The 27,349-nt window shown below is 46.0% G+C and overlaps 1 protein-coding gene across 1 annotated transcript in view; it reads right to left on the bottom strand.

Moving 5' to 3' along the window:
- Window positions 1-617: 617 nt before the first annotated feature.
- The window catches only part of PCNXL2 (pecanex-like 2 (Drosophila)), a 491,139-nt gene continuing 464,407 nt past the window's right edge, over window positions 618-27,349 (bottom strand). Inside the window, exons 29-34 of the mRNA XM_006870571.1 lie at window positions 17,332-17,476; window positions 15,433-15,663; window positions 14,598-14,872; window positions 13,786-13,949; window positions 2,947-3,395; window positions 618-791 (exon numbers count right to left, since the gene is read on the bottom strand). Coding sequence (XP_006870633.1) covers window positions 618-791; window positions 2,947-3,395; window positions 13,786-13,949; window positions 14,598-14,872; window positions 15,433-15,663; window positions 17,332-17,476 — 1,438 coding nt within the window. The remainder of the gene's footprint in view (window positions 792-2,946; window positions 3,396-13,785; window positions 13,950-14,597; window positions 14,873-15,432; window positions 15,664-17,331; window positions 17,477-27,349) is intronic.

Below are 27,349 nucleotides of genomic sequence, written 5' to 3'. Positions count from 1 at the left end.
AGAAAGGGTTCCATGCACTGACTGTGGAGTTAGATTCGTAGTGTATGTCATCTGTACCCTGACTCTTCACAGAATACTTCAGACATGACTGCACGCACTCGCATGTGCCTTGTAGCAAAGGTATCATTAGTGTATGCTTACTCAACATAATCACGAAGAAATGAGGTTTCCCTGGAAATAGATTTCGCGTTTTTGTTTTTTGTTTTAATTTAGTGCATTTACCAGCTGATGGTACAATAAGTACTATTGCTCATTGCTTTTTCAAGGCGATGGAGGTATATAAAATGCCAATCATTTTACATGCAGTTGTCTTATTCTCATCAAGACAGAAAACAGTCCCTTCCTCTAGTTGCTTCTAAGATGCTAATGGCTTTTGTTTGTAATTTCAAATTCTAGGAAGCGTTTTTATGCTGTCTCAAGTGTGCAGCTCTGGGCCAGGCTCTCAGGGAAGGAAGCAGTTGGCCTTCTTTCACCACGTAAGATGTTTTCAAGAACCTGAGATTAAGATTAGCCTGTTTTCTTCTAGATCGGCTCCTACGTGGTTGGGGGGTGGGATGGGGCACAGGGAGAGCCTACAGCTCCTGTAAGTGTGGCCCACCCCTGACGATACATGCTCGTTACTGCTCGTCGGAAGCACTTTGCTGGGATGCCGTGTCATCGAGTCCCATGTCCTCCTGGCTTGCTCTTCTGCACATCACCCCAAGGGTCTCTGCCGTAGGTTCAGTCAGACGGCGACTGCAGAGCTGGACCTGCTCCACAGCATCGGTGGGTTCACAGGGCTCGGAGAAGTGCTTCCAAAGAGAAAAGAGAAGCCACACAGAGCTCAGCACACACCCACGACACTTCATTTGCCCAGAGGAACTAACCCAGAGCATCAGCACCCCTGTGCCCAGCACCCTTGAGGTCAGGATCTGCAGCCTTTGAGCAAACGCTTGGCCTTTGAGGAAAAGACTGAAGCCACAATGTACCACAGGGTTCCTGGAGGGAGTCTTTGCCTGGATTGGGATGCTAGAAAGATATGGCCTTTAGCCAAAGGTCACTGTGTGCCTGTGTCCTATCAGTGTCACTTCCCAAACACTTAGCCTTGCCACAGATGCTGAATTCCTGAGGTTAGGCCCAGGACAGGAGCACAGATACCTTTAAGTTTGACACACCTAGTCCCATGGGCTCTTGCTGGAGAATGGGAAGGAAATGGGTCTCAGTGCCACATGCACCTTTAAGGCTGTGACTTCAATGCATACGAGGCAGGGGACAGGTATGATATTTTGTACATTTTTATTTAAAGAATGGGAGGGAAGTTTGTTAGTTTGTCAGCTTAGTTTTTCAACCAGTTGCTGTGAGGCCAACTCTAGCTCATGTGTGTTGGAATAGAACTGTGCTCCTTAGAGTTCATAGAAACCGATCACCAGGCCAAGGTGCCTTTGGGTGGACTCAAACCTCCAACCTTTTGGCTAGCAGCTGATGAGAGTCACATTTACCCCACCCAACAAGTCAGTTATCAAACTAGACAATTCAATCTCTTGAAGTATGAAACTCCCTTCCTCTTAGTAGGCATGGCCTATGAACTCCAGGAAGCACACAACTGCAAGGAAGGTGACCCCCATTGCTGCGACCCCCTGGATTTTTTAGGCCAGTTTGTCAGGATGGCTGAGGGCAGTAGTTGTATTGTGTCCATGGGGAAGGGACATTGCCCATGGAAGAAGAGTACAGCAACAGATTAGAAGGCATCCTCTCTGGCTCCCAGTAACTACACCCAGGCCCACACCAAATGGGGTGTTATTCTAAAGCTTGATGAAGAGCACAAATGTTGGGCAGGAATATGTGGCTGACATCCAAAAAGAACATGGGGGATCACCAAATCTGAGCACATCTCCCTTGCTACCATGTTACGTGGAACCCTGGTGTGGCACTGTAGGATAAGCACTGGACTGCTAACCACAAGGTCAGTAGTTCAAACCACCAACCACTCCTTGGAAACCCTATACAGGATCATTGAGAGTCAGAACTGACTTCACAGCACCAAGGTCACAGCTCAAATCCACCAGCTGCTCCTCGGAAACCCTGTACAGGGTCTCTATGAGTTGGAACAGACTCCACAGCACTTAAGAACAGTAACAAGCATGTTATACAAGGGTGTGCATGTTATATAAGCCATTGGTCACGCAGTGGATTAAGCCTTGGGCTGCTAACCACAAGATTGGTGGTTCAAATCCAGCTGCTCCACGGGAGAAAAACGAGGCTGTCTGCACTCTGTACTACAGCATTGCTGTGAGTTAAAACCAACTTGAAGTTTGTGGGGTTGATTTTTGGTTTACCATGTTAAATAGAAGAACTACTTGATAGATGTGTGTGTGTGTGTGTGTGTGTGTGTAAGAGAGAGAATGCATGCATGTTTGTATATTGAATCACTAGTACTCAAGTGATGCTGTTGAACTTGGGATTCCGGATAAGTCACAGTTTATTTGCATGAAGTCCTTAAAACTCTTTTTCTAATGTTGAAATACATAAGAGTAGTAGGCATCTCATCCAGTCTCACATTAAACCAGATGGAGAGCAATCAGTGTTCCCCCAAGCTCCAGTGTGGCTGTGTTTCCTCACCTCTCTCCTAGACCAGAATGCTAGGAGACGAGAAAGAACTCAAAGTTGCTTCCACTGTGTGCATGAATGGAGGGCACCCCCTGCCCACCCCCATGGCTAAGGGTGATGATGGCATTGACGCTCAAGTTCTGCACCGGACACCCCACGGCAATGCCTGGTATTGCTGTTTACAGAATTGGTACTCTTCCAGAGTGAGGTTCCACCATTCTGGTAGTTTCTCACTCTGGGAGTCCCAGTGGGAATGTGGTGAGTCCACCTCATCAGGTGTCACCTGTTGGAAGTGCCCAGGCTGGCGCCCATGTCACCAGACTGGTAATTCTCTGCCCTGCTAACTCCGTGCCTCCTTACCCGTGTGGCTTGACCTGCGGCTCTGGCTGAGGGACCCATTACAATGTTGACACTGCTAGATGACTGGGTGTCGCTGGTGTTGCCACCCTCTGCGGCAGAAAGTCCAGAAATAACGAGGGCGCTGGAGAAGCTCCTCTTGCCAAAGATGAAGCTAAGGGTGGAACTGGTGGACGAGCCCAAGCTGGATCTGATCAGCGCCTCAGCCCGCTCGCGGACACTCAGGTGGCCCGTGGTGGTGACAGGCGGTGGCTGGGAGTGCAGGGACACCACAGAGTTGTGTAAGGAGAGCTGGCTGCCAGACAGCCTCGGGGCCAACTCATGGACTGATGTGGACGTCTGGATGAAGGCCTGGTGACTTTCCAGCACGGGACCCGGAAAACTCAAGATGGGAAGTCTTTGGCTCAAGGTTGCATGGGCCTGGACAGACTGGCTCCTGCCTTTTCTCCTACCTTCAGAAAAAAAACAGAACACATTGTAGTAGAGGGGAACTGCTAACGATGCCTGAACCCTCAGCTAGTGATCCGGGCCGGAGCCTGCTCTGCGTGGACCAAGGGACCAGAGAGCCCACCATCTCCCTCAGACACTGAAACTGAGACCAAGGACTGAAGGACTCAGCCACCGGGAAGCAGGCTCACACTGTTGGTTAGTAGCTGTCCAGGCAAGAGTGAAAGTGTGTTGTATGTCATATTGAAAATGTGTCATTGCTGCTGAAGGGTGGGTGGGAGGTATTGGTAAGGGCAGTAGCAGCTAAGGTTACTGTGTTTTCGGGACTCTGGGTTTTAGCACTGAATGTCTTGAATTCTTGGAGACCCCTTCAGTTGGGAACAAACCAGGATAATAGAGCATCAAAGCTTTTCCTAAGGAAATCAATCTGATTTTATTACTAGTTCATAACATTGGTTCCTATGCTTACCTGGTTATATAGTATGTAGGCTTTAATCATGTGGTGGCCTTGAAAAGAAAACAATAGGGTTGACCCACATGTGGCCTTGGTTTTCTGGAACAATTTTCCCTTCCTAAAAGGGACTCAGGTCAAGCACACAGGACGTGTGTCTTGTCCAAGTTCACAGTGTGGCTCTTGCCTCTCCTCTGTCAGAGGCCCTGCCCGCAGCTTATGCTGAGATTTGTGTGGATGGGACATTTTTGAATAAAGGAATTGGTCCTGTCCACTTCTCTGGACAAAGGAAAACCTAAAGCAATTCTTCTCATGCCCAGTCTTCATAGGCAGTGTGTGCTATTAATTTGTTAACATGCAGTTGCAGGAGAATTTGTGCTTACAAGCACGTCTGGTCTGGTTGCTGATCATAAGCACCAATAAGCAGCTAGGATCTAATTGTCAAGTATCTTGGTGGTGGCAACTATTTTAGTCATGGCTCTACCAACTGTTTAATTGGCATGCCACTGGAAGTTGCTATAGTTAGGTGTTAAATAAAATAGGAAAAGCTGAGGACTCTCCTAGATGTGTTCTCATGCTCTACTTTCCCTCGTACCCAGATAATTCTGAAACACTTACGTCCATCTGTTTAAAAGACAACTGGAAAGTTGGTGTATCTTTTGAGAAATGTCTCCTTAGGGAACAAACATTGATATAGAAACTTGGGGGGATTTCTCTTCCCACACCAGTCCCATACCTCTCCCTGCAGTGACTGAAAGGGCCCTTTGCCTCAAGGTTAACCAACTTAGGTGCTCTTGTGGCTGGAGGGCTGAAAAATGGGGTGCTCACCCCCAGAATTGCATGTGGCCCACAGGACTTGTATCAGCACCCTAAGGTGCATGTGTCAGCCCCTCACATAGGGCTTTCAATGAGACTTCAATGCAAGGGGTGGGGGAGATCTTGGTCTGCCTGAGGTCCTTTCTGATGACTTTAATATGTTGCTCTTAGAGAGAGAAAAAAGGGCACAAAAGGAACCCAGATAAATAAAAAAGTAAGAACAGAGAGTGATTTGTTAGTTTATTCAAAGTTTGGCAAGGCCAAACATCTGTTTGTGATTTGGTCTGTAAAGCCAATTGCTGCCCCCAGATACTCCAGAGTCATTCTGAAGCCGTTGATTTTGATGTTGGATTGGAGACCACCCATACTTAGGTAAGGAACTTCCGAGATGATACCAGGAACAAGGGGATAAAGGCCTCTCTGTGTCAAAGGAGAACGGTCTGTGTGAGATGAACGTACCCCTTGATTTCATAGCTTTGAAATTTCTTGTTACTTCATTTTGTTCAGTGTCTTCATTTTAATTTTGGAAATGGAACAGTACTAACACATAGTGCTAAATTCATTTGTGCTACTCTTAAGATATTTTTTGACAATTACTTCATTATCAGATTTTGAGTGTCTAGGGAAAACCTCCCTGGAATCTGAGTTGAAATCCCATGTGAAGCATCACAATCATGGTACCATTCCTCTGCCTTTGCCTACAATCTGAAAGGTTGAGGGGCACGGCCATAACCACAGGTGAGCTTAATCCTCTCCATTCACACTAGTTCTGTCTCCAAGGTACTCTGCAGTAAGGTTACCAGCCTTCACTGCTGGGGGATGTTCACATTTCTACAGTAAAGTATGCTTTTTACCCCAGCAAGCTCACTTTCAGTATGCTGTCAAACCAGAGTTGGGGCTGGCAACAAGAAAGCTGGCAGCTGAGCTGGCTGCTCCCAGGGCCTGAGGTAGTTTGGCAAGGGTACAGGGAACTGACTGGGAACTGAGGAAAGGAGTCCTAGTAGTGCCCTGGGCTAAGCATTGGGCCGCTAACTGCAAGGTCAGTGGTTCAAATCCATCAGCAGTTCCTGCTTCCATAAAGGACTACAATCTCTGAAACCCTAAACAGTAGTTCTCCTCTATCCCAGAGGGTCAGTAGAGTTGGAATCAACCAAGGCAGTGAGAGAGACAGCGAGTGAGGAACTGAGGAAGACGAGCAACTGGGCTTGTACTTATTAAAGCTGACCCTTAGTCACTGTTAAGGATTAAATTGGGTGTCCCCAAAATATATGTTGGAATTCTCATTCCTATAGCCATGGATGCGATCCTGTTTGGAAAGAAGGTTTTCTTTATTATGTTCATTAGAGCATATCTGAGTAGGGTGGATTCTAAATCTCATCACTTTTGAGTTATAAAAAGAGCAGTTTAGACTCAGAGATTCACACACTGGGAAGAGACATGGAACGAGAAACCTCTACAAGCCAAAGAACAAGAAATCCTACCTCCAGGCAAGGAACCAACACGACTGAAATCCTGACTTGGAAGGTTAATCTCCAGAACTACAAGAAAATAAATTTCTGTTCTTTAAAGCCAAACATTATATTTTTGTTACAATAGCACTAGGCAACTAAGACAGTCACCATGAGTAAAACTAGATCCCTGTTACTAGAATTTGGTTCAAATTCATCCTGCTTGGACATTACTGCTTATTCGAAGGCAGCCCAGTCACACCATTCCTCAGCGGGTCAGGTCCTCCACCCTGTTGGTCAGCACATTGATCATAACTGTGCATTTACATGAGGGCCTCCACTCATTGCCAACATTTTGATTGTCTGGAGCTAAGGACTACTCAGCTCCTAGCATGTTGTTGTTGTTGTTAAGTGCCGTTGAATCTGTTCTAACCCATAGCGACCCTGTATAGGGTTTCCAAGGCTGTAAATCTTTACGGGAGCAGAAAGCCTCATCTTTCTCCTGCAGAGCAGCTGGTAGTTTCGAACTGCTGACCTTGCGGTTCGCAGTCCGATTCGTAACCACTACATTACCAGAGCTCTTAGCATACCAGCTGGTAGATAAGGAACAAGAGGACACACCTATGAAAATGACCTTACACCGAAACCCTGAGCTCCGTAAATCTCCAGATACAAGTGAGCCCTAAAAAGTTCAAGGTCTGTATGGGGGTTCTTAACCTTGGCTGTTATGACCATTTGGGAAGCTAAAAAACTGCTTTCACCTGGGTGGGTGAGACCCAGCAGTGAGACTTTGCAAATTCAGCCAATGTGTCCTCTACTGTGGACCAGAGGGCGAGCTGTAGGGGAAGCTATGGCCCAGTTTTCCAGGGTCAAGTGTAAAGAGAAAGGGATTGGGAACAGCCTCCCCATCACTGGACTATGACCGCTAATGTGCTGTACTGGTCAAGCAAAGCCCTGGCTTCCTCGAGTCTCTTACTACTGCAGACATTGGCTTTTGATTCAACCGGGAAGGAGGGCTGGAAGGATGACAGGGAAGTTTGGAGTTGAAATGATACCCAGGTCCTTCAAAGCCCCATGAGGTGCTTCCTTTAGGAATATTGATTTGCTGGGAATGGTGGGTGGTCTATCTACCCCAACTTTCCTTGTCAAGTCCAGGGTCCCCCCATTGGGTCATCGTCTGTGAAAGAACCACTCAGCCCAGGTCAGGAGGTCTCCTCTGGGCTGTTTCCTGAGAACCTCAGGCTCAGAAACAGTGCTTTGAGATGAGTGACCCTAGGTCCCTAATCCTCATGCAGGGCTGGAAAGCCTCAGTAAATACCCACAACGTCTTCATCACTATAAGGAGCAAGTCCTGGGTCAAATTTGTGAGGCTCAGGAGCCCCTGGGTGCTGAGTCTGTGAGCATTTATAATACGTCAGGTGCTAGGGGTGTCAGAGCTATCAGGAAGCTGGCCTCTTCCTGGGCTTCAGTTCTGTAAGTCCCAGGGGGCTCTCAGGGGCTACTTTCTAAGTGCTGAGGGATCTGATGGTTAAAGGCATAGGCTGTCTTCATGCCGTCCACAAGGAGAGAGCAAAGGCGATTAGTCACAGTGGAAGGTGGTTCAAACTCAGTGGTAAGGACAAGGTGACATTCCATTTTTCCTGATATTAATTAAGGAGGATAGGAAGAGATGTCTGTCCTGAGTGTGGGGCAGGCAATCTATTCCATTCCCAGACTTATTTGGGGGCCATTCTTAAATCTCTCAGGGAACCTTGAGACGCCCAAGCTCTCTCCAGATTTTGCCCGTCTTGAGCTTTTTCATAAGGGTTTCTGCTATGAGTTCCATTAAAGCAAACAAACATAGCGTATCTGTCCAGTTTCCCCTCAGAGCAGATGCTATGTTCATATGAAGCCCCCACAGTGAGCTCTGAGAACAGTCACTCACTCAGGAGCACCCCACACAGGGTCCCTGAAGCTGTGAATGAGTGTGGAGATGCCTGCGCAGGTTGCAAGCATGGGAGCAACTGGGACCTTTCGCCTGGGCTCCCTCAGGGACTCTCTCCCACCTCCTTCACTGGTTCCCTGCAGAGGGCCGTGCAGTGGTTCTCAGGAGGGGAGACAGTCTTCATTCCAGGACTCTCCCCACTGTGCGGCAGGGCCCTGTCAGACTGAAGGTACCCTCACGACAACATTCAGCATTAGGGCTGCTGTCTAAAGCTGGTTCTGCAGGCTCAGGAGAAACTGGAGATCAAGTCAGCATCCTGTTGGAATACTGGCAGGGGGCCTCCAGCAGGATCCACACCTCACGAGCCCTGGACTCTGACTGTAATGAACAGAAGTTGTTCAGTCAAGACTCCCGCCTTAGAATTCTGTGCCCCTACTGTCCTGCAAAGCCATACAGAAGCAGCTAGCTTATACTTCTTCATTCAGGAGGGACCATCATTCACTGACTCACTCAACATCTACTTAACACAGGGCCACACTTAAGCCAGAGCAGCACCAGCCTGCACTGTAGAGGGCCTCACACTGGCCTCCTTTAGCCACCTCGCCCCACAGGGCAGGAGATCCAAAGAGACTGGACTGAGTGGCCTGTTCCCACAAACTTTTGGGGGCCCACGGAGTAGGCATGAGATGGTTGTATGCAAGGTGTGGATGGAGCGTGTCATGTAGCCTGGATTGTTCACATCTATGCCTGTGAGTCGTGCAGTGGCTACAAATTGGTCTGCAAACTGCAAGGTCAGCAGTTCGAAACTACTAGCTGTTCCATGGGAGAAAGATGAGGCTTTCTGCTCCCGTAAAGATTTACAGCCTCGGAACCCCTGTACAGGGTTGCTATGAGTCGGAACTGACTCCACGGCACATTACAACAACAACAACATGCCTGTGAGTCACCTGCTGTGTAAGATGGGGATGTAGAGGAAGGAATTCAGGGCCGCCATTGTACTCATGCCCTGCACGAGTAAGCACTCATCTGATGGAACACCACTGTGTGCCAGGCCTTATCCTAGGTACATGTCCAAGAACACCATCTCAACTCTCAGAAGAGGAGTCTCATCATAAGCAAAGGTGACTGGTGGAAGGAGGACAATAAAGGCAGAGAAGAGGACGGAGTGGTAATGATAACCAGTCAGGGGACCTTCGGAGCAGGTGACTCTCAATAGGACCTAAAGCATGAGCGAGTGAGCGTGTCAGCATGGCAGTAAGCTAGAGGCCCCGAGAAAGCTGAGCCTGACCAGGAGGAGACCCCGGAAAGCCATCCTGCCATTTGGGCACTCCAAAACAGAGGCTCAGACAGTTGGGAGGCTGAAGAGGAGTGAGTAGATACACCATTTCAAAGTCTTCCCATAGAACAAGGAAGAACGGTCCTGTAAGGTTTTTAAGGCTATAATCTTTACCCAAAGGAGCTCTGTGGTTACAAAAAGGAGCATAATGGTTACAAATTGGGCTGCTAGCCTCAGAGTCAGCAGTTCAAACCTACCAGTGGTTCTGTGGGAGAAAGATGAGGCTTTTTCTGCTCCTGTAAAGATTTACAGCCTCAGAAATCTGCAGGGCTGAGAGGAGGTGGTGGGTGGAGCAACATGAGCAGGAAGAGAATCTACCAGCCACTGCTCCCCACTGGACCAATAAACAACATCCATATCAATGGAGAAAAGATTGAAGTTGTCAAGGACTTCATTTTGCTTGGGTCAACCACCAACACTCATGGAAGCAGCAGTCAAGAAATCAAACAACGTATTGCATTAGGCAAATCTGCTGCACAGAGCCACATGAACTGGGGGAGAACCGCCAGAGGGGCTGTCTGGTCAGCGGAGGCTGAGACTCCTAACAGCAAAGGTGTTGGGTTATTCAAGTGAAGTGGGAAGCTGTAACAGAAGAATGACACAGACTGACTTGTTGCTGTTAAATGCCGTGGAGTCAGTTCCGACCCATAGTGACCCTGTATAGGGTTTCCAAGGAGCGGCTGGTGAGCTTGAACTACTAACCCTCGTCCACACTGCTGGGGAACCACTGCCCTGCTCTGTGCCTCTGTGAACAGGTATCAGCGTCTCCTGCTTGAGATGCTAGGAGGAGAATCAGTTATATGTGTAGCCCTTTGCCAGGGGACAGTGTCAGCAGCACAGACAGAGCCCTGTGTGGTTCTCATCAGGACTGGGGATGCTGGGAGTACATGGTGCTGAGCATACAGGTTCTGGAGTCTTCTTGCCTGGGCTCGACCCAGACTGGTCACTTCCAAGTCTACTTAACGTCTCTGTGCCCAGTTTTCTCAACTGGAAAATGAAGATAATGAAAGTGATTCGCGCACAGAGTCAAACTGAAGATCCAGGGCATTTTACATGAACAGAACTCAGAATAGTTTCGTGCCCAAAAAGCCCCTGAGAAATGCTACCTATCATTAATATTACTGCAGCAGGAATGAAGCGAATTAAACTGGAGACACAGAAATAGCTGGAACAACAGCAAGGTGGGTTGTCTTCAAAGTGTAACATACCGTGACCAGGGACTTCGTGACGTCTTCTGAGCAGAAGGCTGGTACTCTGAGCTAGGGGCTGACGTGGGCTGCAGGCCAGGTCTGATTGTTGGTGAGGGTGGTGAGCACAAGCCCAGTCATACCATGGTAACTTGCCTAAAACAGGAACCCAAGAATGGCCTTGGTATGACCGTTTTAAGAAGCAATAATTTTAAAAGTCATTGACAGCTGACTTGGGCTCTAGAAGATTCTACTTGGACATCAACCCCCAGCCAAATGGGAGGAAGAGTTGTTGTCCAAAGTGTCCAGATTTGAGGAGAGGAAGGACAGCAGCTTGTTCTAGGCCAAGGCCAAGGGTAGTGCCCAGCACTGGTTCATTCATTCAAAGGAGAAGAAGGAATTTCATCAAGTCAAGGGCTTGCTGCTGCCCACTGAAACCTGGCTCATCTCAGTCACAGTACTCCTGTGGTAGTTCTTGGGAACCTGGACAGTATGGGCACCTACCTAAGGCTAAAGCAGTTCAGCACTGGCACCTACCTAGCATTTTCCTATCTTATGTGATTTTGAAACTTACATTTTCAAGTAATAACAAATTTAAGTAAACAATGAGAAATCCCTACCTGAGGGCCAGCCACAGGGCTGGAGGTGCCAAGCATTCTGGGCAGAGGGTATTGAGCTGGGGTGAAGGTAGGGGAGGGGAACCTTTTGTATCTATCTACTTACTTATCTATCTAAGGAGCTTTGGTAGCGTAGTGGTTACAAATTGGGATGCTAACCTCAAAATCAGCAGTTCGAAACTACCAGTGGTTCAGTGGGAGAAAAATGAGGCTTTCTGCTCCCGTAAAGATTTACAGCCTCAGAAACCCTGTGCAAGGTCGCTATGAGTCGTAACTGACTGCAAGGTACACCACCACTTAACTATCTAGCCCATGATTCTATAAACCCTATTGCTTCATTGAAATCCTCTGCCTTGCTCTGAGCTCTTCCAGGAGGCAGGTACTTTTTTGTTTATTCATTTGGTGAAGAACCAGCAGGGGAAGAAAGCACACAGAGTGCTTAGAAAATGCTTCTGGGTGGTTCAGAAGGACTGATGTTCAAAGTGACACCAATAGGCTCTAAAGGGCAAAACTGAGGGCCCACCTGCCAATAGGAACAGGCTGAGCCTCTGTCTCCCGTGTTCACAAGAGGTTCATCCCTTCCAGCAGCCCTGAAGGTCTCCCTTCCTAACCCGCCTTGCCTCCTCCGGAAACAGTCCCAGAAGCATGGCTTCCGATCCCCACACATCTGGTCAAGCCTAACTAGCAGGGTGTTAGTTTAAACATTATTTTAAACATTAAATTCAGCGCAGCCTTGACCTAATCACCTCCTACATTCCCATCTGCTGGCATCCTGCTTACTTCAGTCCCATCCTCTGAAATGTCAAGCCAGTGGAGAAAGGTGAGAACCAGGGAGAGCCAGAGAGAGGTGCTGGGATGTTCACGTACACCACACTGCACACTTGGAGATGGGGTGTTGTTGTTATTGTTGTTGCTGTTAGGTGCCATCAACTTGGTACTGACTTATAGCGACCCTATGCACAACAGAACAAAATACTGCCTGGTCCTAAGCCAACCTCACAATCATTGCTACATTTGAGCACACTGCTGCTGCCATTTTGCCAATCCATCTAATTTGGGGCCTTCCTCTTTTTCTCCGACATTCCACTTTACCAAACATGATATCTTTCTGCAGTGACTGGTCCCTCCTGATATGTCTGAAGTATGAGAGATGAAGTTTGGCCATCCTGGCTTCCAAGAAGCATTTTGACTGTACTTCTTCCAACACAAATCTATTTGTTCTTTTGACAGACCATGATACTTTCAATATTCTCCTCCAATACCAATATGTATAACTCAAATGCATCAATCCCACTACAGTCTTCTTTATTCACTGTCCAACTTTCACAATCATAAGAGTTGATTGAAAATACCATGGCTTGGGTCAGGTGCACCTTAGTCCTCAAACTGACATCTTTGCTCTTCAATACTTTAAAGAGGTCTTGTGCAGCAGGTTTGCTTAGTGCAATACATCATTTGATTTCTGGACTGCTGCATCCATGAGTGTTAATGGTTGATCCAAGAAGAATGAAGTCCTTGACAACACCAATCTTATCTCCACTTATATGGGTACTGTTTATTGGCCCAGTGGTGAGGAATTTTGTTTATTTACATTGAGGTGCAACCCATACCAAAGGCTGTGATCTCTGATCTTCATCAGTAAGTATTTTAAGTCCTCTTCACTTTCAGCAAGCAAGGTTGTATCTTGTGCATATCACAGGTTTTAAATGAATCTTCCTCCAATCCTGATGCCACATCTTTCTTTATTTAATCCGGCTTCTCAGTGTTTGCTTAGCTTACAGATTGAATAAGTATGGTGAAAGAATACAGCCCTGGCGCACACCTTTTCTGATTTTAAACCATTTGGTGCTCTCTTGTTTTGTTTGAGCAACAGCATCTTGGCCTATGTACAGGTTCCTCATGAGCACTGTTAAGTGTTCCAGAATACTCATACTTGGCAATGTTGTCCATAGCTGGCATAAACCACACAATCAAAAGCCTTTGTGTAGTCAATAAAGCACAGATAAACATCTTTCTTGTAGTCTCTGCTTTCAGCCAAGATCCATCTAACGTCAGGAATGGTATCCCCCAGTCCACATCGTCTTCTGAATCTGGCTTGAACCTCTGGAAGTTGTCACTGTATGGTGGCAGCCATGTGTGTATCGTACTGTCTTTAATACAAGACGGGGTGGGAAGGAACAAATTGTGGTGCTCATCAACAGCTATCACAGATCCAGGCACAGGCACACAAGTGGTTCCGCAGCTGAACCAGTTGCCTTGGAGTCAATTCTAACTCATGGGGACCCTGTGTATGTCAGAGTAGAATTGAGCCCCACAGAGTTCTCAATGGCTGAGTTATCAGAAGTAGATCAACAAACCTTTCTTCCCAGGTATTTAGGTAGTAGTTGAGTGTGTTAGAATTAAGTGTTTGTACCACCCAGAGACTCCCAATCTAATAGGCAGGTGGATAAATGATCACAGTTGAATCTGACATAGGTTTCTCCAGAGAGCAGGTGCACCTCAGGCATCCTCTGGCCTACTCAGAGCTCTCAGAGGCTACGGTGATAACCTGATCTAGGTGTTGGTCCCCATGACCTCATGAGCCTCTATGAGCACCCATGCTTTGTCGGCACTCACCTGTCCTGGGGGTCCCACCATGGTGCCCATCCTTCCTGGGTGGCTCTGTGCTGCTCTCCTGGCTCTCCCCACTTGTGGCCTGGCCTGTGGATGCTGTCCCTCCTCTGTCCAGGTCTTCGATGTTGCCACCACTGTGCTGGCCCACATGGCAGTCCTTCCGCATTCTGCAAGTGAGAGATACACTTCAAGGATTCTTGCAAACATTTCTAATGCTGTTTACATGCTGTCAAAATCAGTATGTGGCCCTGCCCTGCAGCTGAACAGCATCCCTGGGCTGTGGGAGGGAAGAGAAGCTTTTGTTCCTCAGAACTTACAAAGGAATAAAAGGCACAGGGATGAATCTGTTTCAGCACCAACTTCCCACCAGACCCTTTGATTCTGTGGCCTGAGAAGGAGTGCAATCATATTTGGGGAAAATGCCTTAGAATGCATTCCAAGTAACCAGAGCTTTATCCCTGAAACTAGCTGAACAGACACAGTGGCATGAAAACTGTATGCTGATGGAGTTCAGGCCTGACTCTCTGTAATGACTGTCCAGCGTTCATTCCCAAAGACCTCATCCTTTAATTCTATAAGGATTCGTGCTAGATTTTTCACTGTGTATGTGGAGAAATATATGCTCATCCATCTAAGGTTTCCCATTGGTTCATAATCTGAGACTGTTGAAACCAATGGTCTACTGGATGCCACTTGGAGATAGCAGGTTAATTACACGAGAAAACAATGATCACCAGTGAAATTCCAATCAGAAGTGTAAGAACTCTCCCCAGCCCATCTCCACACCCAGCCACAGCACCTAGATAAAGGCCTACCTTAACCACCTGGTTCGGAACCACGTCCAAATTCGGTTCAAGCTGACAGGCCCACCCCAGACATCCTTCAGCTGCCTGTGTGTCCCGAGATAGGACGTAGTGAGCGGGGAAACATACATGGGGTATCCCAGGGGCTGGTCGCAGGAGGAGTTGATCAGATTCCGTAGGACCTGCTTGTTGTTCTGGATGCTACCACGCTCTGGGTTGCGATTTCGAAGAAATATGAGCTCTTGCTGCTGCCCAGCCCAGAGTCCTCGGACACATTCTTTATTGACCTGCAGGACAGGTAAGAAACATGATAATCCATGTCTCCAGTCTGCCTGCTGTCCCCTGCTGTGAGTGAGTGGGAAGAGCTCTGGACTAAACCTCTGTGACCTAAAATTATGACCTAAAACTCTTTCCGTAGTCAAGCTAGAGTGGCAGCTCTAGGAAATGGTGTGATGCCACTTTTAAGTGGGGAACTTGAAAGCCAATGGAAAGAAAGTGTTTGCTGGTAGCCTAGTGGTTCAAAGATCTAGGAACACAGAATAATTGGCGATGTGACCCTGGGTCTGGGAGTGGGTGATGAGAGTAAGGTGTGGAGCTCAGATTAAACTGGATGCTGACCCTCATCTAATGGGTTTCTGCCAGGATTTGTCAAAGTCCTTGCCTTCATTTTGATTCACTGGGTGAGAAATGGTCCTGGCAGAAAAGTCTCACACTGAACGTGGCTCCGTGCCCTGACTCTGTTTGCTGGCCAGCGCTACCCTGGGAACTATCTCTCTGGACAGATTTGATGGCACAGGGCCTCACACTCGGTTGCTTCTCAAATACACAGGAGAGGTAGGAGATGTACCTTGATGACCCTGAAGCTCAGGAAGCTTTTGTGCAGCATGATGACCTTGTACTCGTCAGTCCCCTCGTCCACCACGTGCCGCAGGGTGAGGAGATCCTCCCTGTTGGACAGCACCGCGCTCCTCCAGGCCGGGTCACCCTCATGACAGATCACCACTGTCCTCTCAAAGGACTGGATGGTCTCATAGAGGAACACTGGGTCTTCATACTCATCAGGGCAGGTGAACTGGTCCTGGTGAACACATGGAGTCTGCTGTGGGCTCGATAAGGATCGAGAAAGGCTGACCCCCAGCAGTCTACAAGGAGGCCTCCAAAGTCAAGTCCACTTTCACACACCTACTCTCACTCCTGTTTGCTTCTCAGTCCTGGGCTGTGTGCTAAGGAAAATGCTTCGCTTTGTGGCTAATGTTGCCTGTGATGTTTATATACTTTTCTATATATAGACATATATAGTTTATGTGCTTTTCTCTGTCCAACATGCCTCTTCCTTCCTTGTGGAGGGATAGTCCCCTTCTAGCAGCACTTAAATGGAATATTGACACTTTCTAGGAGTTACTGGGTGGTCTAATTAACATGTTCAGCTGCTTATTGAAAGGGTGGGAGATTGAGTTCAGCCAGAGGTGCCTCAGAGGAAAGTCCTGGTCATCTACTCCTAAAAAATTAGCCATTGAAAACTTTATGGAGCAAGAACACCCAAACTTGCAGATAGTACCCTTTTGACCTATCCTTAATGGCTTGATCATCAGAACTCAGCTAGAGGAAGATTTAAAACAAACAAACAAATAAATAATTTTTGATAAAGGAAATGAGGGTAAATTGCTACAATTTGATGAACTTGACCTATACTCATGGATGTAGGAGCTCAAAATACCAACAGAGAGGGAAGGAGTCTTCACATCAAGTATCATTGCTATTCCCTCTGTACACAGGGTAGATAGGGATGGGCAACTTAGACATTGGCTACATAAAATGAGGGGGTGATAAAGGCATGAAGTGACTGGCTTGCAAGTTTTCAAGAGGGAATGTAGTTTAAAGGTGTGTGGGAGAAAACAGTGTCCCCACTGAATAGTTTTCATCTTGTCTAGATGGGTCTGGTGAAAGGAAATGGTGATAAGATTCTTATGATTCAATAGTGAGTAATTGTTATCATGACTAATTGCGACTGTCACAATTGTAAAGGTAGAAGTTTTGTAACAAACATGGGGGAGTAGCTAATCTTACAGTCCAGAAACAGAGGACCCTAGGACCATCAAGGGAGAAGAGCACAAGTGGAATGCGAGACCTTATCCAGAGAAGTAGTGACACCAGAGACGGAGGCAGAGATGGGGACGTGAAGAGAGGGAGCAGCTGAGGACTCTAGATTCATGGAAAGAGAGGGACTGAGAGCTGGTGGCCAGGAGGTAGGCTTGCAGAATGTACCCTTTGGTGGTTTAAATTATTATACATGCCTGAGTGTTTTAAAAAAAAAAAAAAGAGCTAAAATGAATAGAGAGAAATACTGTTAACTGATGGTACATAGACAGGACTATAATCATTGTAATGAAACAAAGTATATGAATTGTTGAATGTAAAACTGATTATCTGCCCTGTAAACTTTCACTCAATTCACAATAAAAACTTACAGGGAAAAAAACCACAAACAACTTTATGGAGCACAGTTCTCCTCTGACACATTTAGGGTCACTATGCTCAAAGTTGACTCAGTGGCAAATATAAAAACAGTTCTTAAGGTAAAGTATCAATGGCCTATGGCAAGAAGAGCCAGATGACCTCAATGGTTAGTTTCCTTGGTAATAAACTCATTCACAAATCTCATTAAAAAAAAAGGTGACCACATTTCAAAGGGCATTTTCTCTCCATTGAAAAGTCTCCATAGACTTCATTTTTAAAGGACTTTTACCTGGTGAAGCTTCAGTGACATTCTGATAGCTGGAGCAACAACTTTGTGCAGAAGGTCCATGTCCGCAAACACCCACTCGTCTCGTGTTGTTACCCTAAAATCACCTTTGAAGAGGGTGTGAAGACCGTACAGGAAGGAGTCCAGGCTGTGAGACAAAACCTACGTTACTGCTGACTCAGGTTGGGAGATGCCCAGAAGCCTGCCATTTTGAGCAATGCTCTAGTCTTTCATTTGTCCATTTCAAGAAGTATATTAGCAGCTTTAGGGTCATCCCATAGGGAAAGGAAGATGACAATGGACTAACCTCTTCTACCAAATGCCTGGTCCTATGGACCTCATTCCTGTCCTGATAACATGTTCTGATGTCATGAGGTGGAAGTCTTTCTCAAAATGTGTCAATGCTGTGGAAATATTAGTTCTTTGAATGCAGTGCTGGTCAGAACTGGATTAACATGTGCACACTCAAATCCATGCTGCTAGTCCTGGTGTGGCGCTGTGAGATAATGCACTGGGCTGATGCAAGGTTGGTTTGAACCATAGGTCAGTAGTTCAAACTCACCAGCTGTTCCTTGGAAAACTTACACAGGGTTGCTATGAGTCGATGGCACTTAAAAACAACAACCACAGTTCAATAATACCACCAGCTTCTGATTAGGAGAAAATGATCAACGCTGTCGAGCAATCCAGGTGACTTTATTTCTCTTCTTTGCATTTCTGTCTACCATTTTTTGGGCTGTTACTCATAATAAAAATTCGAGTCCACTACAAAATGGTGAGAGGAAGTTAAACCAAGTGAAACCTCAGAGTGGTCTTTTAGATTCTCAGAAAATATTCATTTTTCAATCTCACCCTTTTTTAATGGATGGAGGAAGAGGAACAGTACTAGGGTTACAACAAATGACCACGAGATCTTTTGGGATTATCTGAGTTTTATGTTTCTAGATTTTTCTTGCTTTGCTTCTGTATCCTACAGGTAATTGACTTTGTCCTGAGAGGGAATGCAGATATCACTCCAAGAAGAACATGGGCTGGGGTTGAGAAAACGACACACCCTGCCTTCTGGGTAGCTTCTTTCCCTCTGTTTCCATGAATAATATCCAAAGAAGGTACCACCTCTAACCACACTGGCCACGAACATCCCTGAGAAATAGTTATGAAGCCAGTACAAGAATTAGCATCCCTGACTGGGCTGCCCTGGGCGCAAAGCAGATTGAACGTTTGTATGAAAAGAGAGTCCTTGGAATGCCTTGGCTCGAAAGGCTTCCATGACTTGGCTCAATGAACAAGACTTCGATTCAACATAGCATATTTGACTCACACATCAGGGAAATTGTCCCACTGATTGCTAGCCCAGCATTTAGCTGTGAAACGCACCGCCATCATTAATTTATTTCCAAAACTCTCTGGAGAAGGCCGTGAAGGTTTGGCATCAGGGATGACAGTGGGAACCATAGCAGCTGGCTCTGGTGGGGCTCTGGGTGCTGCTTGGGGCCCTAGGACCAGGAGATAGGCTTCCCTCACAGAACAGAGCTTCCGAGGTATAAGCTTCAGCATTTGCAAATGGAGTGCCAAAAGGAGCATTTAAACTACAACAGAATCAGTCTGGGGTAGGGCTAATGCTTACAGATGGAGCCTTAAACCATGATAATGAATACTCTTTGCTATCCACTGAGAACACTTGAAAACACCCCTTCTGTGTATTTGATGATGTGACCTTATGTGGAAGAACTCATCCTAAAAAGTGGGTGGGATTTATTCTGGGAAGGATTAGGACTGTTAATTGCTCAGAATGGCTTTGTACACGTGTAAGAGGGAAACAACACCAACAACTCTTCCAGTTGTGGGAATAATTAGTTAACCAGCCCTCAAGACAACACCAATTCATGGAGACTCTACGTGTGTCAGAGTACAATACACCACAGGCTTCTCAATGGCTGATTTTTCAGAAGTAAATTTAGAAGGATTGCCAAGTCTTTCTTTTGAGGTGCCTCTGGGTGGATTTGAATCTCCAGTCCTTTAGTCAGCAGCAGAGCATGCTAACTGCACCACTAGGGACTCGATGTGACCATGGGGACAGACGTAAACCATGGCTAAGGGATCTGCCAGTAATACTCAAAGTAACAGGCACAGATCAAGAGAAGAGCAAGGCATTACAGGTGTTAGGCTGACTGTGTTCCCAGCTGCATATTTGCAAGTTCCACACAGACTTGTAACAAGTTCAACAACAACCAGTAGGAAAAAGTAAAATGTCACAGGTCATTGTTGTTGTTGTTATTAAGTGCCATTGAGTCAGTCCTGACTCAGAGACCCTGTATTGGGTTTCTCAGGAGCAGCTGGTGAGATGGAACTGCTGACCTTGAACGTATCCTATGGCCTACTCCCATTCCAAGTCCCCAACAATAAATGTTTTGCGTGAGGCTTCTATTTTCAGGGGAAATGCCCCATTGTGGTTTTCAGCGTTGATTTATTAAATGATTCTCAGTGTAGAGAACAAAGACCGAACTAGAATTCCACTTGTTTTCCCAAGCACCTTAAAGATCATGGCATGCTAACAGTAAGGTGTTTCATTACCTGCCTTTTCTTTCCCTCAGGAGAACAAACTGAACCATTTAAATTGTTTCATAAGGAAGACAAGGAGATGTGACAAGATAGGAATGTGGGCAAGCAGGGGCCTCTGGGCACCTGCAGCCTCCAACTTGGATTCCTTAGGGATTTGTCTTTTAAGACTCTACTGAGAACTGACAGACATCCACCCTCAGGTCCGAGGAAGTTTTTTTTTTGTTGTTTTGCTAGAAAAGTAGCATTACATCTGAATCCACTGAGGTTGGCCTTCATGTAGACAGAAACGGCCACCACTAGATCCTGCAGGCTGCCATTTCCTCCCCATCCAATGCCAAGGAAGTTGGGGAACCAACAGAATTTGTCAGCAGTGTGGGATCAAATGTGTGGGATGATGTGGGCGTGGAGGGCAGGGCAGGCAGCACCAGAACAAACGTGACCCACGTGTGCAAGAAAAGACCAAAAGACAGAGGCACAGAGATGAGCACATGCTCACAGGACCCGACATTAGTGCCTATGTGTGAATAAAAGGAAATTCCTTAATGTACTAGTGAATGATGATGAATGATGATGATGTTACTGTTGTTAGGCGTCATTGAGTTGGTTCCCACTCTTAGTGACTCTATGTACTACAGAAGGAAACACTGCCCGGTTCTGCACCGTCCCTCCTCACAATCTTAGCTGTGATATAGTCCACTGCTGGAGCCACTGTGTCAATCCAGCTCAGTGAGTGCCTTCCTCTTTTCTGCTCTTTTACCAAGCATGATGTTGTCTAGGGACTAGTCTCTCCTGGTAACATGTACAGACTACAGGAAATGATGTCTTGCCATCCTAAGTCTACCTAATCTAAGGAACATTCTGGCTGCATTTCTTCCAAGACAGATTTGTTCATTTTTCTGGCATTTCATGTTATATTCAATATCTTTTTTGGCCAACATCATAATTGAAAGGCATCAACTCTGGTCTTTCTTCTCTATTGTCCATTTTTCGCATCATACCATGGTTTGAGGCAGGTGCACCTTAGTCCTCAGACTAACACTTTTAACACCTGAAAGTGGTCTTTTGCAGCAGATTTGCTCATCTAATACTTGAGTGCATCTTCTTTTGATTGTAAAAAGTTGATGTGCATCGCTTGTTATTGTTGTTAGGTGCCATCAAGTCAGTACTGACTCATAGTGACTCTATGCACAACAGAATGAAACACTGCCCAGTACTGCGCCAACCTCATAATTGGTGCCACGCTTGAGCCCACTGATGCTGCCACTTTGCCAATCTATCTCGTTGGAGGTCTTCCTTTTTTCATCTGACCCTCCACCTTACCAGACATGATATCCTTCTCCAGTGACTGGTCCTTCCTGACAATACGTCTGAAGTATGAGAGACAAAAGTTTGGCCATCCTGGCCTCCAAGGAGCACTCTGGCTGCACTTCATCCAACACAGATCTGTTGTTTTTGGCAGTCCATGGCACTTTCAATATTCTTCTCCAACACCATACCTCAAAGCATCAGTTCTTCTATGATCTTCCTTATTCACTGTCCAGCTTTCGCATGCATATGAGGTTATTGAAAATACCATGGTTTGGGTCAGGCACACCTTAGTCTTCAAGCTGACATTTTGTGTGGCAGATTTTGCTTAACGTCCTTTGATTTCTTGGCTGCTGCTTCCATGAATGTTGATGGTTGATCTTTGCTCTTCAACACTTTTAAAAGGTCTTGTGCAGCAAATTTGCCCCTTCCCATTGAATCTATAAAAAGGAACCACACTGACTATTCTTCCTTGTCAGTCTGGCATACTTTTTCAGGAATCAATCCTTGTTCTGTAGAGTCATAACTTAAATAACTTGCCACAGGACAAAGCTCCATTAGACTGTGTATGTATGAGTGTGTGAGAGTATGTGAGTGTGAGTGTTGTAACGAAGGCTAGAGACCCCGATTGACTTCTTGCTGTCGTTCTGGTTCCAGACCCAGCTTCATGTTAAGAAATGGTGTAGCTGATGGTGGTACCTATAGGTGAGGGGTTGGGGTGATCCATATTTAAGCACAATTGTTTAGAACCTTTAGAATGGCTGTTCTCTCTTGAGACTGGGGTTGTGGCTCACAGAGTCAATCACTGGCACTATACCAGCTCACAGCTTGCCGAATGCTTTTGCCTTAATGCACCTGGCTGTTCACAGCAATAACACGTTGTTGTTGTTGTTGTTGTTGTTAAGTGCCGTCAAGTCGGTTCCGACCCATAGCGACCCTGTACAGGGTTTCCGAGGATGTTAATCCTTACGGGAGTAGAAAGCCTCATCTTTCTCCCGCGGAGCGGCTGGTAGTTTTGAACCGCTGACCTTAAGGTTCGCAGCCCGATTCGTAACCACTACGCTACCACGTTGGGGATGGTTATTTCCACTCTCTCATATCTCAATGTTCTTTACACAAGGAGGAGTCCCTGATGCTCTCTTCTACCCACATGTTGCTCATGCCCTCTCTTTCCCACTTTTGTTCAGAATCATTGACCAGATCAGCCAATTTGTCACTCTACTCTCCATCCCAGTGGTTCTCAAACAGTGGTGATTTTGCCTCCATGGGACATTTGGCAATATCTGGAGACATTTTTCGATGTTACAACTTGAGGGAGAGGGTGCACTGGGATCTGTTGGGTAGCTACCAGGCAGAGGTGCTGTGATAATGCACAGGACAACCTCCTGCTACAGAGAATTATCTAGCCCAAAATGTCAATAGTCCTCTAGTGTGACAAGATGATAAATTGTGCACCTTCTGGACACTGGAGTCATTATCTTGCATCCTTATCTTAATCTTAATGAATCTTAGAATGCACAAGGAAACAACCAAATAACCAAAAAAAACAAAAAACAACAAAAAAAACACCACAGGACTGTTTGGACTCACAATGGGATCTCTAGGATAATGATTGATGTGTTCATATTAGTTAACTTCCGAACAAACCCATATACTCGGTGCATTTACCAACCAGCATTGTGAAGCGTCTTCTGCTGCAGTGCATTTTCATCAATGGAGTGCTTGCAGAACATATGCAAATAATTGAGGATTTGCAGGCTGGGTTTCTCCAGTCACTGAATAGTCAAGGAAATGCTTAGAGAGAACGGGAATGTCTCCCTAAACAACCATCCCAGGCACGGAGGCCAACAAGGACCACAGAACAGCTTTCTCCTTGAGTGTTTCCCTACCTAGCTCCACCATATTCCAGCACAGTCCCTCGGAGATGCAATGGGCTACTAACTGAATGTTTGGAGAATCAAGTCCACTCAGAGGCATCTCCCCCAATTTGAGCAATGGAAAACAGTCTTATTCTGACACACATGAGCCAGGGTTGATTCAACAACCACTGGTTAGAATTCAGCAGTCATGCACTAATTTTATGGTTAATTCCTTGACTTCTGATGACCCTCTCTCCTACTACAGTTTCCCAAACACAAACACTAACTTTGCACAATTTTGGAGCAACTAAAACAGGGTTGGCAGTTTGAAACTACCAACCATTTCGCAGGAGAAAGACGAGGCTTTCTGCTCCTATAAAGAAGTACAGCCTCGGAAACCCTGGACAGGGTCACTATGAGTCGGAACCGACTTCATGGTACTTAACAACAACAACAACAACAACAAAAGTGAGGCAGAAGGCCTTATATTTTTCTGGTGATTATTACATTACAAAGTGCTTTCTTTTCCATAATCTCATCTAAATCTTACAGATGCCTGTGCAAGGTATATTATTATAACCATTTCATAAGAGAAGAAGCAGACCAGAAAAGTTAAGAGGCTGGGATGAGTGAAAATAAATATTCAGTATTTCCTGCCACATTGAAGAAGCCATAGTTACTAATCCCATGGTTATGTCCTCCACTGATTCCTTTAGGAAGCAGAGTCACTCTGAAGAAAATGTAACTGCAGCCATCTTTATGATAGGCAGCTCACAAATGTGTTCAAGTGGTTTAATCCCTCCATAGGTTAAAACGGAGCCACAACAGTGAAAACACGACCAGAGTGTAGTTTGTAAATTTATATCCACCTCACTCGTCAGAATTCAGTCTCCAGCAATTTTCCAACAAGTAAATTGGTGTACATACTCTGCATACATCTGGAATTACTTGTTACTGTTGTTGTTAAGTGCTGCCGAGTCAGTTCAGACCCAAAGCAATTCTGTATATGGCTTCCAAGGAGTGCCTGGTGAGCTTGAACCACCAACCTAGAAGTTTAAACAGCTTTGCTGTCTGGCGCATTAACCTGCACCACAATAGTGGTTGGTGGTGATGTGCCGTGGAGTCAGTTCTGACTCATAGTGACCCTGTACAGGGCTTCCGAGGCTGTAAATCTTTATGGGAGCAGAAGGCCTCATCTTTCTCCTGTGGAACAGCTGGCGGTTTTGAACTGCTGACCTTGCAGTTTGCAGCCCAATTCGTAACCACTACGCTACCATAGTGTATGAATATTTCTCTCATGCAATCTTTATACAAGGATGTTATCCCATTAGCTCAACAAATCAAGACAGTCTGGGGTTTGGACTCCAGGTTTCTGCTGCTGGGAAAGATCACTAGGAAGACAACAGCAGTGTCACCTGTGTTGCTCCAAAGAACTTCCCTTCATTTGATTGCTCAGGCAGCATATGGCCCAGAAGAGCTTGAGTGACAGCAACCAGAAACCAGCTCCAAGTCAAGGTTAGAATCTTGGTCCTGAGACTTGGTGGTATTTGGGTAAGTCTATTGTCCTCAATGTCATCTGTTTCTTTCTAAAAATAGACTTCTTTCTTTCTAGGCAGTGGGTCAAAGCAAACTCCAACTATGTTTATCCTTCTGGTCAAATTCATGTCCAAAGATATTTGAAGTCTGGTTGTGGGGTCCCTAAGAAATGTGTGTGAGTTATTTTGGGAGTGGAATGCACTAGGAATTCAGGGCACAAGTGTGGTTTGAGGACAATGAGCAAGTATCAGTGGGAGGGTTAATTCTAAATGAACCCCAGTGTCCAGCATTCACCTTATCCTCTGGCCAGGCCTCTTGAATCAGTGCCCAAGTCCTGAAGGTCATAAAAGTGATCAGAGCAAGTGAAGCTCAGAGAGCATGGCACTGAGGGCATCATGATGCCACCATCTACCAGAAAGGGTCCAGCCCACAGGAGAGGTGAGATGCACCCAGGGGCCATAACATCGCTGAGTCTTAACATCTGGGCACAGGCCACAGTGAGCGTCAGTAGTGTCAATAAAAACAAATCCCAATTTTCATCATTCTTGATGTTAGTTGCTGTCCAGTTGGCTCCCAATCCTGGAAGCTTTATGTAGAACAATGTGTTGTTCAGGCTGGTGCCTCTTCATGGTCCTTGGTAGACTTGAGTCCATTGCTGTGGCCTTTGTGCCAATCCATCTCATTGATTGTCCTCCTCCTCGTCATTGACTCTATGCTTTACCAAACAGGGTGTTCTTTCTAATGACTGGTCTTTTCTGGTGGTCCAGGGAGTAAACAAGTCAAAGTCTCATCATCCTTACTTCTAAGGAATATTCTAGTTCTACCAGAGTAAGAAACAAGAGTATTGCTACAAAATCATAGAAACAGTTATTAAACAAAAATACCAGAATTCAAAGAGTTTTTTCTCAGCAGACCCTTCCATTTGGACTTCTGAAAGCAGTGTGTCCATCTCTCTAACCCTTTCCACACCTTTCTTTGGGATACGCACAAATATGGATCTCTTCCAGCTGGTTGGCCATGTAGTTTTCTCCCAAATTTCTTGGCATACATTAGTAAATTCTTCCAGCGCTGCATCGGTTTGTTGAAGCATTTCAATTAGTATGCTGTCCGTTCCTGGAGCTTTGTTTTTTTACCTATGTCATTAATGGAACTTGGACGTCTTCCTTCAATATCATTGGTTCCTATCATGACCTACCTCCTGGAATGGGTGGACATCAATGAGCTCTTTTTGATATAGTCACTCTGTATTCCTTCCATCTTCTTTGGATGATTCTTTCTTTTTTTAATACTTTATTGTGAATTATGTGATAGTTTACATGGGAGGACATTAGCTTCATATTGATCCCATCGTATATCATTTCCTTGCCATGGTTATAATCCCCTCCATGCATCATCCACCAACCAAAGGGTATACTGTGCAAGCCTGCCCCCGGTTGTCTGCACACAGCCCCTCTTCCTCTCCAGGTCCAAAGTCTCCAGCCACTCCATCTCTCCACATGGTTGTCTCTGCCTCCATCCCTGGCATCACTGCTTCTCTGGGTAGGGTTCCATTCTTTGCTCTTCTACCTTGATGGTCCCAGGGACCTCTGCTCCTAGACTGCAAAGTTAATCACTCCCATCCCTTTGCCACAAAACATCTACCTTTACATTTACAGCCCTTACAATCAGTCCTGATAACCATTATTTGCTACTGTATCACAAGAGACCTACCTGCATCTCCAATCATCAGCCCTGACTAGACAGGGCTCCACATACTCTGGATCTAGTTTCCCTCCTGAAAGCTTGTAAGCCAATCACTTCTTACCTCTGTAGCCCCTCCCTCCTCCCATTCTGGGTAGTCAATGTCCAAGTTGCCCATCCCTGTCCTCTCTGTGTGCAGGAATAATTCTCACTATGAAGGTTCCCTCTTTTGAGCTACTGCTTCCATAGGTGTATGTCAAGTTCATCAAATTGCATCTGATTATTCTTTCTTCCTTCTTCTTTTTTCTTCTGGCTGAGCTCTGATCATCCAGTCATTGAAGCCAGGACAAGTGGTTATTATCTGCAAGTGTGGTGTACTTATGCATGTGCCCTCTCTTTTTATCAGCCGGACACTTCACTCTCTACTCTAGTCCTCTGGCTATGTCCCTGACTCTGGGTCCAACAGTCCCCTGGACTCGCCACACTGCTGGTCAACCAGGTCTCCATCCAGGTTCACAGGAGTCTATTGAGCATTGTAGGGCTCAGCTTGCAGTTTCATTGCTGTTTTTCCCTCACTTCCCTTTATCGGTGACAAACGTGGTCACCAATCAGAGTGTGTATTCCCATCGAGTCAGTCTTATAAGGGGGTTTGCCCTGAGGAGGAACCGACCACTTTCCTTGATGTCTCCTAGGCAAGCCACTTGTTTGTTCTTGTAGTAATCAGTCAGGCTGCCTATATTGTTTTGTATTTTTCCTGTCAATCTTTCATTCAGGTAGTATCTTCTATTCTTCTGGCTGCTCCAGGCTGATCTGCTTGTCATTTCAAGTGGAAATTTCCCCTTAGAAGATTCTGAATGCAGTTCAGGATTCCACCTATGGTCTTGTGTAATGCAGAGGCTCCGTAGGAAGCTGCTTCACTGGGCACATTGTAGCCCCATTTTAGATATTCCAATCAGTTATAGGCAGAAAACGGATTTACAAGCTTTCTATTGTGGTATTTCTGGCTATTCCTTTCTCTCCCCTTCCAGTGTCTATTTTATAGTGGTATGCCAGGGAAACCATGATTCAAAAGACAGCCA

The sequence above is a fragment of the Chrysochloris asiatica genome, unplaced genomic scaffold (assembly GCF_000296735.1).
Source record: "Chrysochloris asiatica unplaced genomic scaffold, ChrAsi1.0 scaffold00144, whole genome shotgun sequence".
NCBI classification, from domain to species: domain Eukaryota; kingdom Metazoa; phylum Chordata; class Mammalia; order Afrosoricida; family Chrysochloridae; genus Chrysochloris; species Chrysochloris asiatica.
The sequence above is the reverse complement of the archived record's forward strand: the minus strand, read 5'-3'. Positions and strand labels throughout refer to the sequence as shown.